General features: G+C 41.3%; 2 protein-coding genes across 2 annotated transcripts; one reads left to right on the top strand and one right to left on the bottom strand.

Moving 5' to 3' along the window:
• The first annotated feature begins 358 nt into the window (after positions 1-358).
• On the top strand, positions 359-13,491 carry fam219ab (family with sequence similarity 219 member Ab). Its single transcript, XM_039803318.1, has 6 exons — positions 359-641; positions 2,662-2,761; positions 5,601-5,706; positions 7,343-7,423; positions 7,514-7,568; positions 11,594-13,491. Exons 1-6 carry the CDS (start codon positions 564-566, stop codon positions 11,750-11,752), a joined length of 579 nt encoding a protein of 192 aa, XP_039659252.1. The 5' UTR covers positions 359-563; the 3' UTR covers positions 11,753-13,491.
• Positions 13,492-13,628: 137 nt separating this feature from the next.
• Positions 13,629-18,264, bottom strand: klf9 (Kruppel-like factor 9). The gene is made up of 2 exons (XM_039803317.1): positions 17,455-18,264; positions 13,629-15,753 (listed from the first exon to the last, which is right to left on the bottom strand). Exons 1-2 carry the CDS (start codon positions 17,867-17,869, stop codon positions 15,479-15,481), a joined length of 690 nt encoding a protein of 229 aa, XP_039659251.1. The 5' UTR covers positions 17,870-18,264; the 3' UTR covers positions 13,629-15,478.
• Between the last annotated feature and the right edge of the window lie 240 nt (positions 18,265-18,504).

The following is an 18,504-nucleotide window of genomic DNA, read 5'->3' as shown; positions in this document are numbered from 1 at the left end:
TCTTAAACATTTTTTTTTCGAATGCTATGAAATGGAAGTATTAATTTTACCTGCAATGAATGTTGTATGGGTTCTATCTAACGTACATGCATGCATTCAGGTTATTTTGGGGCAATTTGGTTGTTAAGAAACCCATATTTCTGATATATAAAATCTTTGAAAACGGGTCAAATTTGACCTGAGGACAACACAAGGGTTAATCCTGTTTTTGAAATCTCCCATGCTATAAAATAATCTAGCAATTTAGTAGTAGAGTACTTGAGGGAATGCACCACTGACTTATTACTCAACTTTGCTGGGTCCTCTTTAAAAGGCCCCTTTCTGGGTCCCCGGACCATAGCTTGGGATACCCTACCCGGAAGTGGGTGGTGAAGTCACCGTCACCCAACTGGTCACACCACCGTCGACATACTGCCTGCTGGGATGAAGCTCGCCACCGGAGAACTACAGAGATTGTTACAAATCTGAGATCGCTCACAATCTCGGCGAGAACTCGTCGAAACGACCGGTTACCGATTAATTAGTTTCAAGGAGGAAGGGAGGAAAAGAGGCGCGCAGCCAAAATGATGGAAGAAATAGATAGATTCCAAGTGCCGAGTGCCGTGCAGGAGGCGGAGATGCAGGCTGAGATGCAGCCGCTGGTAAGTCCGATTGATAATCGATCAGTGTTTTGGTCTTGTTTTTGTTAATGCCAGTGTTATTCCGGGATGTTTAGTGTACGAGGCCTTCCATTCATAATGTTATGCTCTGGGATCCCGACACATCATCACCTGCCATGCGTAAGATTGGCTGATCCGTTTAGTCAAGTTTTTTTTCTGACTACAGTAAAATGGCAAACTGACAGCGTAACGTGTCAAAGGGTCATTTATTTGCTCATAGATGGACGTTTTTGGTTAACTGTTTAATGCAAGCAGCGTCCGGTCTGCTGCGTAGTGAGCAGCATCCGTCATGTCTGGCGAAAACAAGCATCCCATCCCAACGCTGCTGCTGCTGCTGCTGCTACTGCTTCATCCTCAGCATCCATGCAGCATGTTGCTCCGGCTAAACGCCACTTGTGTCGCTTTCACGTGATTAGTGAGCGCTCTTCCGTCGCAAATATGTGCTCGTAGGCTATTTACCGTTAAAGCACGACCTTTTGATAAAATAAAATAAAAAATAAAAAATCTGCGTAAATGATTTGGCGGTGCGCTGCGTGGCCTTTAGCGGGGCCCTGGGTTACTGCAGCCTGCAGGGCGGCCTCTTCTGCCCACGGCCGGGGCCGCCAGAGAGCCAGACTAGACCCAAAGCAGTCTGACCTGTTGTCTCCAGGCGTCCCCATGCCTTCATTCATCCCCGTGCGTCATGTGACCACTTTTTTTTTCTCCTAAGGATGTTTCCCCAAAGTGGGATCCGGGGACTTCCAGGCGTCCCCCAAATGGTCCTAGAGCAACTTGAACAAATAATGGATCACTATAAGTTCAATAACTTGCATTCACTTAGGATAGATAGATAGATAGATAGATAGATAGATAGATAGATAGATAGATAGATAGATAGATAGATAGATAGATAGATAGATGATCCTGTGGGGGAAATTTGTCTGTTTCATGCACTTGGCAAAATACAGACAAATTCATCAACAGATAACATAAAGACAGGTACTGTATAGACACATAGAAACAAGAACATTTACAACGACACTGGATCTATAAAAGGTCAGCGAGATGTTTGTTCAGCAGTACTTGCACACACTGATTGTTCATGTATTGTTTTTAGTCTTGTTTTTCCGTATTTAATGTTTAATTTGTTTGTATCTGTCTAGTCAATAATGATGTCCTGTATAAATGTGCCGAAATTGTGTTCATTGCTCTATGTTGCTGCAGAACAGGAACCTGCTGTAATCCAGTTTTTAAACTAAGTCAGGCCTGTTTATTGTAACTTAATTGTTGCTTTTAAATTTTCCTGTATAATAAATGAAATGAAATTAAATGAGTGCTATGGCAGAAGGGACAAAACTCGTGAGTCCTTCAGAGTCCTGTATCTGCGGCCAGATTTTGGTCTCAAATTTGATAGTGTAATGTCTATGTTGATTCACAATTTCAATCTCTATCGGTTGGAGGTAGCTATAACAAACCTAGTTTGCCAACAAAGACGTATGTTGTCCAGTTCTCGAGAAGTACAGAGTGTGTGTTTCAGTCTGAATAGTTTTCAATTCAATTCAATTTTCAATTCAATTTTATTTATAGTATCAAATCATAACAAGAGTTATCTCGAGACACTTTACAGATAGAGTAGGTCTAGACCACACTCTATAATTTACAAAGCCCCAACAATTCCAGCAATTACAGTAATTCCCTCAAGAGCAAGCAGTGCGACAGTGGCGAGGAAAAACTCCCTCTTGGGAAGAAACCAGACAGACCCAGGCTCTTGGTAGGCGGTGTCTGACGGGCCGGTTGGGGATATAAAAGTTTTGAACCAAGCTATCTGTATAACGCTTCATCCGTAGCGAGGGACTATTGCTCCCATGTTTAATCTATTTATGAACTATTTTATTCACATTCTCTGGTCATAGACGTGTGTGTGTTATGCATTGCAAAAAATACATGAATTATTCATTAATGCCTCAGTGATGCACATTTGTGCTCATCTTTCTGTCCACACCGTCCTCCCGTTTGTCTCCAGGACCCGGCCTCGTCCACAGCCTCAGAGGCGGACTCCGACACCAGAGAGGGGGAACCTGTCACCATCAACTACAAGCCCTCCCCCCTGCAGATGAAAATAGGTGAGTAAGAGCGACAGTAAGTGTCTGCCTGTGGGAACCAGCATATCCTGTAAGATTCTGGAACGCCGTGCTTGAGCTATGTTACTGGTTGCTCAGCGTTTGTCGTTCGACTGGTCGTGACTGTTTTCCCAAGATGGCACCTGTCTGTCAGTCTTTCTAAACTATCTTTTTAAACTGTCCGTACGCTTACAAACTTCTCAATGCTTCGGTTTACATGTAGGGACCCTCATTCTGCTACAGTGGAAGTGTGGTGCTATTTTGAGCCTTGTTAGTGGTGTAGAAATAGCAATTTCTTTTTACTTTCGCATGCCCCAACGACTAGCGTTATAAGCTAATTAGCGGTTTGCGCTAAAACTGGTCACATTCGATTAGCATGAAAACATCCCAGAGAACGGTCGACTCGGAACACGTGTTATTGTCCTTTAATCAATCTTGTTATGCTGCTAAATTATCGGTTAAAAAGTACCATATTCCTCCATTTTAGGATATCTACAGTATTTATGAAATAACGCCTGTCACAACTTCTCAGAGTCCAAGGTGCATTTTTTCTGAACAACAGTTCCATACCCCGAGAAGTATTTATTTACACGCATATATAACAGACAAAAAAGCAATACATTTTCACATTTTAGGAGCTGGAACAAGCAAAACAGTTTGCCATTTTTGCTTGAAAAGTAACTAAAACAATGGATTGATTATCAGAGTTATTGTCATAGGGCTGCAACTAACAATTGTTTTCATTGTCGATTAATCTGTCAATTCTTTTCTGGATTAATGGACTAGTTGTTTGGTCTATAAAATGTCAGAAAATAGTGAAAAAAGTTGGTCCGTGTTTCCCAAAGCCCAAGATGACGTCCTCAAATGTCTTGTTTTGTCCACAACTCAAAGATATTCAGTTTACTGTCACAGAGGAGAGAAGAAACTAGAAAAATATTCACATTTAAGGAGCTAGAATCAGAGAATCTTTACTGTTTTTCATAAAAATTTGTGATTAACTTAATAGTTGACAACTAATCGATCAAACTTTGCAACTCTATATTGTCAATTACTTTTTAATCATCTAATTAATTGTTATTTTCTAAGTGTTTCAGCTCTAATCCATTTTACTGTTTACTGCTTGTGAATTGACATCTACGGCAAAAAATATTAGCCACTCCGGTCTGTTTTATGTTTGGGAATTTGAGTCTCTAGAGTTTATTTAAAACCACGGTCCTTAAAGGTTCATTTCAGCACCTTGGACAGAGTCAAGTGGTGAGCAACAATGCCTCGTTCTTCTTTTACTCCTATTGTAATACTTTGTTAGCCAAAGTCATAAAGAACCAAGAATATTCAGAAGGAGTAAACTACTCAGTGACATGAAAAGGTAGTTTTTTTTTAAGTCTAACTCTGGCATCCACATGTGCAGTACGTCAGCCGCTTTAGAAGTTCATTTCATTCTACATCTATCCTGCATGTTGAAAGTGAGACAACAACAATGGCCCCAGTTATACAGTATTTTCATATTCATCTCATTGGTTGTTCAGCCTTTTTATGACATGTAATCACTGTCATAACATTTCCTGTCTATAAAATACAATCTGAGGATACTCGTTATTAATGCATGCTTGTTTAACCCTTGTGTTGTCCTCCCATGTCAAAATTAACACATTTTTTAACACGTTTTTGTGGCATTTTTCAACATTTTCTGCGCTTTTTTCCCCACTACCACCAGTATACACTTACACCAACTTGTTACCACTATTTTTAAACTCATTTTTGGATTTTATAGTAAATAAACCTCATGTATCCTTTTTGAAATTTTATCTAATTTTAGAGTTAAAAAAATGCAGAAAGTATACATTATTATGACTGATAGTTAAGATCAGGGGATGTATATGGATAATCACAGACTGTCAAAGTTTAGTCAAAAATGTATTAAAAACACCCCAAAGTCAATGATAGTATTGAACTGATCCTTACTTTTACTTGTGAAGAGCATTTCATGAAACTATCTGTGTGACTTTTGGGCAATTTGGTTGAAAGAAACCCAAATTTCTGATGTAGAAACTTAGAAAATGGGTCCGATTTGACCCAAAGACAACAGGAAGGTTAACACATCACTTTGCCTTTGTGTTTTTGAGATGGAAAAGAATCTAGTGTCTGGATTAAAAGTGTAATGCCATTAACTGGTGGCACAATATGAATTAGACACAACATTTTCTACTGTCACTGTATTATACTTTAGTTCACCACTGGCTCAGAGTAGACTACTAGCATTAGTTTACCTATTTTTCATCTGTTGATAAGTAATGAGAATCAAAAATAAAAGGAGAAAAGGGAGGTGAGAGCCTGTTGTTTCTAAATGTATTTTCTAATGCTTTGTGGCTTTTGTATTGTACCGTATTACATAAATTAAACAACCCCCTCAGCCCCTCAGCAGTGATCATCACTTTCTGGTCAGTAAACAGAAACTGATCTGATTTCCCGTCTTGTACTGTGCTGCAAAGCTTAGAGTTTGTCATCATGTTCAGAAAACAAATAGGTCATAGTCAAGTAGAATTCGACCACATTCCCTTGCTTGATCACCACACTTCCTGACTCATTTCTTCTTTAAAGTAAATTTGATAACCCGAGGAGACTTCCACAAAGTTTGCAGTAGAAATGCAACAGAAACTTAAGAAATTGTATATTTTCTGTCAGTAACGCCCTGGTTTATTTGGGAATATTATAACAAGCAAATTGCAACATTGAATTGAAGGTATCTTACAAGTAGATGACACTGACATTAGTTCAACCTTGTGTGTGTGTGTGTGTGTGTGTGTGTGTGTGTGTGTGTGTGTGTGTGTGTGTGTGTGCGCAGAGAAACAGAGAGAGCTGGCTAGGAAGGGCTCATTGAAGAACGGCAACGCTGTAGGTAGTCCAGTCAACCAGCAGCCCAAGAAGAACAACGTCATGGCCAGAACGCGGTAAGAAGTGAGCGCTGTGGTCTCGGTTTGGTGAATAAAATGAGATGGTGGCTGGTGTCTTTCTGCAGGGTTTCCGCAGGTCTTAAAAAGTCTAAAATTTGTGAATCTAAATATTAGGCCTTAAAAAGTCTTAAATTCCCTGAAGTATTGTGTTCTTAAATCATTTTAAACCGGTCTTAATTTTACTTCGTCTCCGTAACGCTTCCTCTAATGCTCACTGAAATGTTTTTTTTAATTCTGTGGTGTTGTAGTTCTTTCTTTCGCTCATCCAAATATAATTGGCTGTGTATGTACAGATCATTATTACTCCTTTTATTCAATTTTAATAATTTTATTTACTTTGCAAGTACATTTGTGCATTTCGTTGTACTTTAATGTCGTGATATGGGTCTTAAATTCCATTCAAAAAGGTCTTAAAAAGTCTTAAATTTGACTTGTTGAAACCTGCAGAAACCTTATTCTGAGCGATTACAGTCAATAAAACGTCTTTTGTTTTAGTGATAAACTCAAGTTAAAGGTCCCATATCATGCTCATTTCTAGATTCATACTTGTATTCTAGGTTTCTACTGGAACATGTTTACATGCTTTAATGTTCAAAAACACATTATTTTCATCATACTATCTGTCTGAATATACCTGTATTCACCGATTGGTCAGCGTTTCTGAGTCTTCCACATCTGTGCTCTCTGAGTCTCTGCACCGTCATTGCAGCCGGGGAATGACTGTAGCGGCACTGTAGCGGAACTTTCTACCTATATATAGTATAGTTGTGACATCACAACCGTACAGAAGTCTTGACTGCTTGTTTAAAGGCTCAGTTTCTGAATACAAGCTGTGTGCATTTCTCTGTGGTTTTGATTCTGTCACAGTATTTATATAGCACCTCCACTTGCTTTATAATAAAAAAAAGATATGGAAATTTCACTTTTTACATATATGGAACCTTTAAGTCCTTATTCTGGTGTAGTATTGCATTGTTTTGATTATCTACTGACAGCAGATCACATACAGGCTAATTTATTAAAATAAGATCAAAATGAAGTAGTTGTTCAACTCTGTACTAGCTGTTAGTGTACAAATGCTGCACAGTATGTAATGATGTATTTTGAGAAGCAACACAAAAAAGCCACAAAACAAGATCAAATTAAATAAGATAGACTTTATAAATCCCACACTGGGGAAATTCCCTTGTTCCCTTGTAAGATCAGAAACATGTTTTCATGGGCTTGACAAGATTCATATTATTATTTACAGTATGTCCATTATCTCTGTCTGTCAGCGAGGCGGGAAGAGAATAGTTGTATTGATTTAGGGCGTGTAAGATGTCCAAGTTACAAATTAGACCTCTTTCATGCTTCTGTTGTCACTGTAGTTCAGCTGTGATGTCACCTCCTGGCCCGCCTTCCTTTTCTTTCAGCATCTCTGCCAGTCTTACTCACCGCTTCCTGTTTGTGAATCTGTTTTCCCTCCTCCACCTTTTCCTGTCATATTCTGTTACGCCCTTGTTCTGCTCATCTGATCATTTCCTCTCTCTCTCTCTCTCTCTCTCTCTCTCTCTCTCTCTCTCTCTCTCTCTCTCTCTCTCTCTCTCTCTCTCTCTCTCTCTCTTTATCTCTATCTGTTCCCTCCCTGCAGGTTGGTTGTGCCCAATAAAGGTTATTCCTCTTTAGACCAGAGCCCAGATGAGAAGCCCTTGGTGGCCCTAGACACAGACAGGTGAACTCACACACACGAATACACTTCTTGCCACATAAGCGCCATAAACACAGAAATGATAAGCTAACTTATGGTTTTTGTTTGTTTCAGTGATGATGATTTTGACATGTCCAGATACTCATCGTCGGGATACTCCTCCGCTGAGGTGAGATATGTGAGAGAGCATAAATATCTGCTTCTTTGCCTCACGTTTACTCTCTCATTCACTTCCTCCCTCGCTTTCTTCCCTCCATTTCCCCATCATTGTCAAAAGGCCAAGAGCCAGGCCTATTTAAGCCAACCCATTTGTATCAATCTTGCTCATCCATGTCATTTCTGAAGGCGTGTGTGCCCGCTACAAGCGCGTCGTTACATTGCAGACAAACCTGCACACAAATGTGCATGAGACAAAAAGCGGGGAATCGAATGAAATGTCATCGCTGGGTGTCTGCTCCTGGAAATCCGGTTTTCAACGCTGCTTCTGCCAATTTAAGTGCAAATTACAGACAGGAGCAATCCTCGTTCTCACCCTATACATCCATTATCTGTTTCTGACTATTCTTATGTAGAAATAATTAGCTATTATACAGTAAATGTTATTGTGTAACCCATTGTCTCCTCTTTCTTTGTACTGGCTAACAACAGCAAGTTGTGAGCAGGCACTGCACCGTGGCAACAGTATGATTGGACTGTAGCTGACTACGTAGGGAATTGTGGTTGTTGTTGATGCAGTACATTACAGTATGCAGGTTATCTACAGGAGACTAGACAATTATTACTTAAAAAGATGAATGGATTTTGAAGACATTGCTTCTGTTTTGCATGCAAACAAAGGCATTGTTTTGCTGAAAAAGAAATCACAGCAGGACAGTAGTAGTCATCACATTACTGTAATGACAACGGTCCAAGTGATGATCCTTACAGCCATCTGTGAAAGGGTTTGCCATGGTTACCCAGCCTCACAAGTCACGAGCTTAAAAAAAAAAACTTGATATAAGTTGTATATATTGCCTAAATCTGAATAAGTCAGAGGAAAGATTTTTGTCAATACACATCTTTTTCTTCTTCTTTTTTATGGATAAAGCAAACAGGATACAACGTGTCAAGTAGTGTGTTTGAAAGGTAGGCAGATTCTGTTACCTTTGAAAAGAGCCAGGCTAGCTGTTTCCCCTGTATCCAGTCTTTGTGCTAAGCTAAGCTAACCAGCTGCTGGCTGTAGCTTCATATTTATGGTACAGACATGAGAGTGGTATCCATCTTCTCGGCTAACTCTCAGCCAGAAAGTGAATGGGCGTATGTCCCAAAAAGTCAAACGATTTCTTTAAGCACCACGAATGTTTTATTTCTATTTATTTTTTAGTCATGTTAGCTAGCTGGTTATAACAGTAACAGGAACACAATACTAGAGTTTGGACTTAAAACTGAGACCCAACTTGATTAAACCTAACTGAGACCTGAATTTGAACAGAAGTTTTATTATTGACTGCTGGCTCACCAGGCTAATTTAATAAATTAGTTACACTCTGGCTCCTTTGTTCTGGGCATTGTGTATCTACTTGCAACATGTGACAGACATGGAAGAATACAATAAAAAAATCAGCAAACCTGAACCCAAACAAGCCCAAAGTTTTATGCAACAAAATGTCTGGACCGCCCGGGATAGGGTCTGGCAGAAGAACAGTACACACCACATGCAGATAGAGTAGCTATTAATGATGGAGTGATTCACATACTGACAGTGTTGGGCAAGTTACTTCCAAAATGTAATACATTATAGATGACTAGTTACTGTCATTTTAGAGTAATTAGTTATATTACAACATTACTGTCTCTGAATTGTAATGCTTTATACTACTTTTGCGATACTTTTGAGTAACCAAAATAACCGCAGAAGTATGACTTGGCAGGTAGCTTGTGAATTTCACCACGGGGTCAACAAAGTCTCATCTTTATCCACTTTAATAGGCTTACATCATAATTTATTCATAATATTTTATATTATTAATTTGAATCTGCAAAGCAACTAAAGTTATAAAATAAATAGTTAAGTAAAACGTACAATATGCCTCATTGACTCTGAATTGTAGTGGAGTAGAAGTATAAAGTAGGAGAAAATGAAATGATTCTATTAAAAGTACCCTACAATTGTATTGAAGTACAGTATAGTTACTTTCCACCGCTAGTAAAAATGTAATGCTATAACGTGTAGCAAGCCTAAACGTTAATTCCCGACATGTTTATATCTGTCAGCTGCTAACACTGCTAACCGCACAGACTGGACACAGATGTTGTCCGTACCGTCTCTGGTTCTGGCTCTGATCACGGCAACGGTGACAGGACAGCACCTCGCTTCAACCCAGCGTAATGACTCCTGAAAATAATGGGAGTAGGCTTATGTCCATCTTGCAAATGTATCTGTCTCTGCAGTCATCTCAACCATCGAATTCCAGCAACAGGAAATAACACTCACAGACTTTTTTTCAGTTTTTTACTCTAATTGCGTTACTTTTGTAACGCGTCACTCCAAACACTGCATACTGATGACCTACTTTAGTTAGCTCTGTTGCCTGTTTCTGGATCGCGGTACTTGGGTTTGGAAACGCAGGGGTTAAAGCACAACTCTCGCCAAAATGCAACTTAGGATCTTTTTGTGAATGTACCCGAGTCAAACTTTCATTTAAAAGCATAATTAGGACGGAAGTGCCACTTTTAGGATTTACTGTTTTCTTGTTTTCAGTCAAATGGTCTTTTGAATGGGAGAGCTAGGGGCACTACTATGATCGCATCAAAATCACTATTTTTAAAACACTAAGAAGACTCGACACAACAGGAAACTTTGCTCCAAGTATCACCAGGGGCTCTACACATGAACTCCAGCATTGAGAACATAACGTAATCGCCAGAGGCCAGCCTCCGTTTCACTTCCTCAGCATCCATTTTCGCGCTAATCGAAACGCATCACCTGACCGCTCATTTACCGCGCAAGCCCGAGCCAGTGTAAAATGATAGAAATTAAGTCCGAACCCGACGATCTTCAGCTGTATCTTGGAATCCGCGATTTGGTGAGACAAATGGGAGAGGATCTTTTCAATAAAAATCCTCCTCATGAACAATCTGTCCCCCTCACTTTGGAAATTACGGCTACGCCCCTGGTCAGGCGGGTGTATGGGCGTGACTTTGATACCACGGCTCCACGGCCTGATCACTGCTGCGCAGACTCTGGTTTTTTACGGTCTATGCTCAAACCCCATCAAACATCCTCTGTCTGGAGCGACCTCCAGCTCACCCAGTGAGAGCGTGCGCCCCATGTAGGCTGAGGCCTTTGCAGCAGCCCGGGTTCGGGTCCGACCTGCGGCCCTTTGCTGCGTGTCATCCCCCATCTCTCTCCCACCTTTACCACCTATCCATTGTCACTCTGAAATAAATGGAAAAAAGCCCCAAAAAATAATCTTAAAGTGCCCATATTATGAAAAAAACACTTTTTCTGGGATTTGGGGTGTTCTTTTGTGTCTCTGGTGCTTCCACACACATACAAACTTTGAAAAAAATCCATCCATGCTGTTTTGAGTGAGATACGGTTTCTGAATGTGTCCTGCCTTCAGTCTCCTGGTGAGCTGTTCAAAATCGGCCTCGGACTGTGACGTCACAGTCCAAAATGAGCTGGCTAACCGCAACCGTTAGCTCGTAGCGTTAGCGTTAGCCGGCTAACGCTAACGCTAGCATTCTACGTCGTTCTCAATAGCAAAGCACTGCTACAACACACACAAGTTAACCATAATCTACAAAAGAACTACTTACATGTGCGCCCTCATTTAGAAGTCTCCCAGCTAATCCTGCCTTGGAACTGACCAAAGTTGGAGAAACAGCCTTTCTTTTACTGTCTCTAGAGTTAGCTAGCTGACATGCTCTACATCTGAGCTACTGCGCATGTGCGAGTGCAATCAAAGATAGTACAGAAGAAGAAGATGATAAGAGGTCTCACTCTGTAGCTAAAACAGAAACCAGGTGAAAAGAGGATCTGCAGCAGTGAGAGAGAGCTGTGCAGTACAACAACAATATGGTGTTTTTTGAAAATTAAACCATGTAAACCTATTTTGGTAAAACCTTAAAATACAGTTATGAAAATGAGCATAATATGGGCGCTTTAAAAAATAAATAAATACATCCTCTGTCTATCCTTCTTTTCTCCAGCAAATCAATCAGGATCTGAACATCCAGCTGCTGAAAGATGGCTACCGCCTTGACGAGATCCCCGACGACGAGGACCTGGATCTGATCCCGCCCAAATCCGTCAACCCCACCTGCATGTGCTGCCAGGCAACCTCCTCCACCACCTGTCAAATACAGTAACCCCACCCTCTGACCTTCTGCCTCTCCCCCCTCTCCACACAATGTAACCCCCAATCTTCATCTGCTGTGAGTTTACTTCGCCGCCACAGTGGTGACAGTGAAGCATTGGTAGAGTATTGTAACGACAGTTAAGTGCTACGACGATAACGACAGTGACAAAATAATCAAATTAACAGGAAGCTTGTTAGGTTCAACAAAAGTCTAGGGGAAGGAACACATTTGAAAATATTGAATTATGTGTTTAAAATATGAGCATAAGCGGTGGTTTCCTCCTATGGTAGGACGTGCACTCGTGTTTGAGAGCCCTTCTCCTGGGGAACATGATGTAACGTAACACACTGATATTAGTGGACAGAAAACAGACGGCCAGTTGATGCTATAAAGTGAATTCCATTTCCCTAAAGAATAAGACACATCATAACCGCTGCCGGAATTCTGGGTTGCATTTTTAGCATTTTTCCAGGTTTTGTCTTTGTTTGTTAGTTTTAATTTAAATGCTTTTTCAAGCCCTAGGGATAAGTATGATTGTATGTGTTGATGTGGAGATATTTCAGAAGACTGCGGTCTCGGGATCCCTAAATAGAAGCTATCCGGTGCCGTATGTATTGTACTGTACGGGGTTGTTATGTAGCACAGGCCAGGTCGTTGCACTCATTCACACCACCCTCAACACTTTTGCTTTCTTTGCCCTACTGGCTTGAGATGTTTCAGTACAGAGTTTAGGGATGAATGTATGAACATGAATGGCTGAGGAACAAATTGCATGAAGAGCACTGGACTGAGTAATTGAATGGAGAAAAAAAAAATAAGTAAGTAGCTTGTTGCACATTTTACCTTTGCCCTATTTCTATTGTGCAATCACATGCTACTGTTGTGGCACTAGCTTGACTTGTATCCTTTTGAATTTGCACATTTTGATTTGTTTTATTTTTGGGAACATATCTGTGTACTCTTTCCTGCATAGCAGTGACAGTGTCTTATCTGAAATGAACTGTGTCAAAAGGGAAGATTACATGTCGTTGCACCGACACTCTTAACACATGACGCTCACATGATTGACATATTATCAAGGCCAAAGGGACCTTTAGATAGATTTTATTTTTAGCACACACTGATGTCTTATATCTTTTCTCGATCACTGGACGCTCCTCCCTAGCCATTCCTTTCTTCCCACCACCGATCATCAAGAGAGCACACAGGTCAAGAACGCAGAAAGATATAACCTTTCTCATCTTTCACACGCGCGCACACACAAACATGCACATGCATGCAGACAGATAGACATACAACGCCAACATAAGGAGAAAGATGGCATTTATTCGTCTCTGTTGACTAATGGGTTGGAAAGTGTTTTGTAATGGCAACATCGAGCATCATTGACCCGGAGCACTAATATCCTTCATTTATGACTCCCTCCCTCCCTCCCTTAAATCAGTTGATCATTTGCAATTAGAGTATGCCTTAAGTACAGAGAAGTTTAGAAGACGTGTGTATTTATTGCCATATGGATCATTGACTTGATTTGAAAAGCATTTGCGGTCTATGAAGTTATGCTTTTTTAACATAGACACAGGTGATAACTGTTTTTCTTTCGTTTTCCTTTTTTTTTTTTTTAAATGATTTTCTTGTAATGTACGTAAACACTTCCATTACAGTATTTAACAATGTTATTGTTATGTGCAGTGTATGAAAACTATAAATAAACACAAAGCTAATGGAGCAATCCCTGTCCTACCTTACTGTTTTTGTTGTTGCACCGTTTTTGCACTTTTTCATCAGCATTAAAGAAGTGCAGCGCTTCATTTATAAAAAAGGTGTGAAGTACAAGTGTGTGTGATATGGTTGTGTGATTTGGGACAGAAATAATGAGCAAACGTTTAGAAAGAAAAACAATTTTAATGTTAAAACGTTTGAGCAGTAATTATTACACAGCTGTGTAAACTGGGATAGCATAGGGTCTGCCATGACAGTCCTTGATTACAGTACAGTAGCATCAGAAGTAAGGGCTTCGACCTGAAAGGCACCAACATATAATCACAGCTGACATAATGCACAGGAACGAAAAACGTTATTTCACTTTTATAAATTTCTGTAGTTTGTGTCCCTACGAGCTTAACTACACCTACCTTTAAAATCTATCTGGACGTTTTAATGCATTATGTGGCAAGTATAAAAAGATAACTAATGACATCAATAATGTTTCTAGCTCTTAAAGTGGACGAATAAAACCTCTCACCCCATTAGGAATATTATAAAAGATTACCAGACAAATAAAACAAATACATTGTACCAAACAAATACATACAAACTGTAATGCTACATGATGGAAATAATTGATTCACAATCAAACTAATCAACAGAGTCTGCGTCAAAATGCGGAAAATAATACATTTGTATGACATTCTTTTGTGAGAAATGTTGTGCTTCCATGTCACCACCAGGGGGAGGACTTTTGATTGAAATGGCCATGCTTCACATTATTCCCTGATACAATTCAGTCCAGTAAACAGAGTAAACACAAGTTCAATGCACAGCAACTAGCACTGTTGGCATAAGGGACACTCCACGTATTACTGAAACTCGACATGAAGAAGAATCTGACAGTGTTTATTCAGGTAGTATTTCCAAAAAATGTATATTATTCTCTGCTACAAAACCCTTGGACAAGGCACAGTCGTCCTTGTTTGAGGTTAACAAAACATAAACTTAGCATGAATCATTACGGTCTTGACATCGAAAAGTCTTTCGACTGCAAGTGAAAAAGTAACCTTTTACCTTTTAAAAGGCTTTAAAAATATGAAGTTAAAGCTATAGTGCGTAGTTTCTGTCTCCCCCAAGAGGAATTCTATAGTAAGTAATGACAGCTACACTGTCGGCGCATCCATGTGATACAAGCCTTTCCGTGATCGTGCACGCGCCCCCACCCCTCCCCCTCACAGTTGCTAGTAGGGAAAGTCGCCGGACGCCACAATCTTCTGAACATAGCCACACTGAGAAACACTTGAATGTAACGGACGTTCATTAACAGCAAAAAGTTACGCACTAAAGCTTTAAATACCCAAGCTCTTTAATTCTCTATATTATAACTTTGTCTTGTTACTCTCTAAGAACACTTAACCAGAGTATACTGAGTACATCATCCAACGGAACTTTCAATCTGCTTAATCTATCTACATAAAAATAACTGTACAAGTACGAAATGTATGTGAATCAATATTGACTATAAGGACTGTCCCCAAAACTTCTTGACCCACGAGGAATATCTCAGTTAGGATTTGCTTTCTTGTCGTTGCCTTCACCTGCAAATGATGTCTGTGATGCAAGGTGAACACATGTAGTGTTAATGAAAACTATATACTGTGTGTACATAAACATTGTGGACGCGAGGCGTAAACGTAGCAACAAATATTAGTTTTTGTTTAAACCAAACTGTAGTGATGTAGATGTAGCCTGAATAACCCTGAATAAATACTAATCACCTCAGGGAATAAGAAGGGTCTAGTTTTAGTTTGATTACACTCAGGTTCAAACTGTGTCTGTTTGCTGTTGCACAGTGTTACATGCATAGAACGTTTTAAAAAATTGGTTTTGGCTGGTTGAGTTGATTTTTCATTTGACGGGATTTGTGTAAAAAGGTGCACGCACCACACATTTGGGCGTGTCTATGTTTTTGTGTGCCTCTGTTATCTACTGCCTGTACCTTTACGTATGTACAGCAGTCGTGTCTCACACCCCGACGGGGCTTTGGTCTCCAGAGTCAGATGAGGACACGGACATGCGGCGTCTCTTGGCCGCACTGGAGCCCTGGAGCATGCTGGGATGGAAGCCTGCGTGTCTCCGGGCATGTTTAGTCAGGTGGTCGCTCCTGATGAAGCACTTGTCACACATTGGACAGTTGAAGCGCTTCTCGCCCGTGTGTGTGCGGTAGTGACGCGTCAGCTCGTCTGACCTGGAGAACTTCTTGCCACAGTCTGGCCAGGTGCACTCGAAGGGGCGCTCACCTGAGGAAACACACACACACACACACACACACACACACACACACACACACACACACACACACACGTTTTGTATTACTACACTTTTAAGGACTTCCCTGAGCTTGCATTTATTTAATAAGCTCCAACCTTAACCCCTGTGTTTTGGTGATTTAGGCTTTTCTTCCTCATTGTTTGAGAACCCGCAGTCCCCACTGCTTTATGTGTAAACAAAATAAATAATAATTGCAAATTGCAATTGCTTCTTTTATACGTCAATCAGTTGTATTTTAACCATGTTTTAGAGGCTCAATGGTGTTTTTTTCCCCCAACTGCTCCTTCCAGGCAGCGCTGTGACCGCTGCCTTCAAGGCACCTAAACCTAACCTTAACCTTAACCCTGCAGTGCCTCCCAACGGCGCCTTCCAGGCAGCGCTGCCTGGAAGGCGCCGTTGGGGTCAAAAAACACTGATAAACGTTTTAGAGCAGGGTCTCTGAGCACCCAAACAAAGTAATGCATCATTTTTTTTCCTGAAAATCAGAATCTCAAAATCATGTCATCAGTTCAAAAGAATCAAGTTGATAAAACAAAAACGTATGTATGTTTTTTGAGCTGTTAAGCATAGCCTGGGGTCTACAGGACCCTGAAAAAAAGACATTGGTGCACACACCATACAGCCTTCCTAAATCATATTTTTATTTAAAACTATCATGTTGATTTTTTTTAACCATTTCAAGAGGGAGGGCCGACCACAGAAACACCACAAGACAAGGAGAAAGAGTACAACCTTCACAAAAAGACTTTTTTTTTAATCCATTATAATCATTTTCAATAACAGAACATCTTGATTGAGAAATGGTGAGTCATAATAAGACAGAAAAAAAAATGATGGCTGCCTCTTCCTCCTCCTCCTCCTCCTCCTCCAACATGTGCTCCACTGAACCACATGCCTGCCCTTGTTTACAACCAAAAGAGAGGGGAGTGCAGGGGGGTGGATGACGTATACGGAAATGTTTTTTTTTTTGTTTTTTTTATTGTTGCAGGGAGAGTTGTCTCCGGACAAGAACATAAGGTGTCGCAGTGTCCTGCATCATGTGAATCATACAAGTGTCGACATGCGTTAGACACTGATGCTCGCTATATTATTACAAAACGTGTGATGCATATTTACAAAAAACAGAAGATAACACGCGATTCCTATAACAGTGACAATCCTTCGAGACGTCAGTTAGATAAACATCATATGCGCCATTGTGGCCCAGGATGATTTACGCTACCACCTGAACAATCTACCGTGCAACACAAATAAGGGCGGCGGCACGCGGTGTTCCCAGATCGCATTGTGGGTGTTAACACAAGCCCCCCCCACCCTCCCTTAGCCTCTCTGGCCCGATATGGGCCGGTCAGTCACGCCCCCAGCAGGGGCAAATTCATGGGACCACCTTTCCTATAATGTGTTATGACACCCCACATGTCACATTACACATGTCACATTACACACATGGTTATATATCTTCTCTTACAGTGATTCCAAATTGTTCACAGAGTGTTACGTCACTCTTTTCCTGCAGCGTAGCCCAGTGATGTCAACATATGCGTCTGAAATTTTAATAAAAATGATGGCAAGAAGTGACGCAGGGCGGTTTTCCCTGCCGTCAACAGAATCGAAGCCCGTAATCGGCGTGTGCATGTGTGCCTCCAGCCAGCAGAGCCTCTTCCACTTACCGGTGTGCACCCTTAGGTGGGCTTTAAGGTGGGACGACTTCCCGTACATCTTCCCACAGCCAGTAAAAGGACAGCAGTGTCTCTTCTCAGGAGACTCCTGTCTCACCGCCGCCGCCTTCTTGCTCCGGGACTGTTTGGGTGCAACCGAGCCCCGGCTGTCCCCGCCGGCATCCAACCGGCAACCCCCCCGCTGCTCCAACTTCTCCTGCGCGCCTACGTCGCAGCCGCCGAGACATCTGCCGTCTCCAGCGCCGATGGCGTTAGGGTTGTATTTGTTCAGGTCCAACAGCACCATTGCCACCATCAGTAAAGTCCTGTTCTCCTGGTTCTCTTTCAGCGGGTCCTCTGTCCGGCCCGGCGGGCGGCTGCTGCTGCTGGGGTCACAGTCTGCGGAGACATCAACCTCTGACATCATCCGAGTGGAGAAAAGCAACAGTAGCTATATATACACAAAAAAGCAATCCAACAATGTGTCGACAAAAAGAAATCAGACCGCAGTCCTCCCGGGAAACATGCGGTTAAGCATCCACACGTGTCGTCTTCAATGTGACTGTCCCGCAAAGGCTGCGTCTTCTTGTTGAGGTTGCGGGCAGATATAGCCTAAATAAACACCCCCGACAGGAAAGTCAAGCAGTAAGAATCTCTTCCTCTCTCTCCTTCTCTCTATATATCCTCTTTTTCTAAATGCCGGGTCATTAAAACACACCGTTTTTGCCGAGTGAGCTATTGTTGCTGCGTTTATTCCGCCTTCCTGTGCGCTCCCTCCACACATGCGTCTACTTGTCCTATTTTGCCGAGCGGCACTTCTCCCAACTCCAAGAAACAATTTCGCGGAATCCCACGGTGTCATCGCAAAGCCGGGCTGTGATTGGCTAAGAGGAAACACGATTCGTTTTTTGGAATTGTCCATTCACAGGATTGAGTGATGGTACACTGGACCAATCACAGGCCGGGACTGATGAAAAGAGCGCAGGACCAGACTGATGTTGCTTTCAGGTACTTTCAGGTGACTGGGAAATATGGACACCATCGTTCCAAATTGATTCTGAA

The sequence above is a fragment of the Perca fluviatilis genome, chromosome 6 (genome assembly GCF_010015445.1).
Source record: "Perca fluviatilis chromosome 6, GENO_Pfluv_1.0, whole genome shotgun sequence".
NCBI classification, from domain to species: Eukaryota; Metazoa; Chordata; class Actinopteri; order Perciformes; family Percidae; genus Perca; species Perca fluviatilis.
This window is presented reverse-complemented; position numbering and strand designations above follow the sequence as displayed.

Excerpts from the sequence above, each read along its gene's own strand:
- fam219ab (XM_039803318.1), top strand. The coding sequence starts at position 564 with ATGATGGAAGAAATAGATAGATTCCAAGTGCCGAGTGCCGTGCAGGAG. Across the intron at positions 2,762-5,600 it reads CCCCCTGCAGATGAAAATAG|AGAAACAGAGAGAGCTGGCT; the intron begins GTGAGTAAGAGC and ends GTGTGTGCGCAG. Across the intron at positions 7,569-11,593 it reads CGGGATACTCCTCCGCTGAG|CAAATCAATCAGGATCTGAA; the intron begins GTGAGATATGTG and ends TCTTTTCTCCAG.
- klf9 (XM_039803317.1), bottom strand. The coding sequence starts at position 17,869 with ATGATGTCAGAGGTTGATGTCTCCGCAGACTGTGACCCCAGCAGCAGC. Across the intron at positions 15,754-17,454 it reads CCACCTAAGGGTGCACACCG|GTGAGCGCCCCTTCGAGTGC; the intron begins GTAAGTGGAAGA and ends GTGTTTCCTCAG.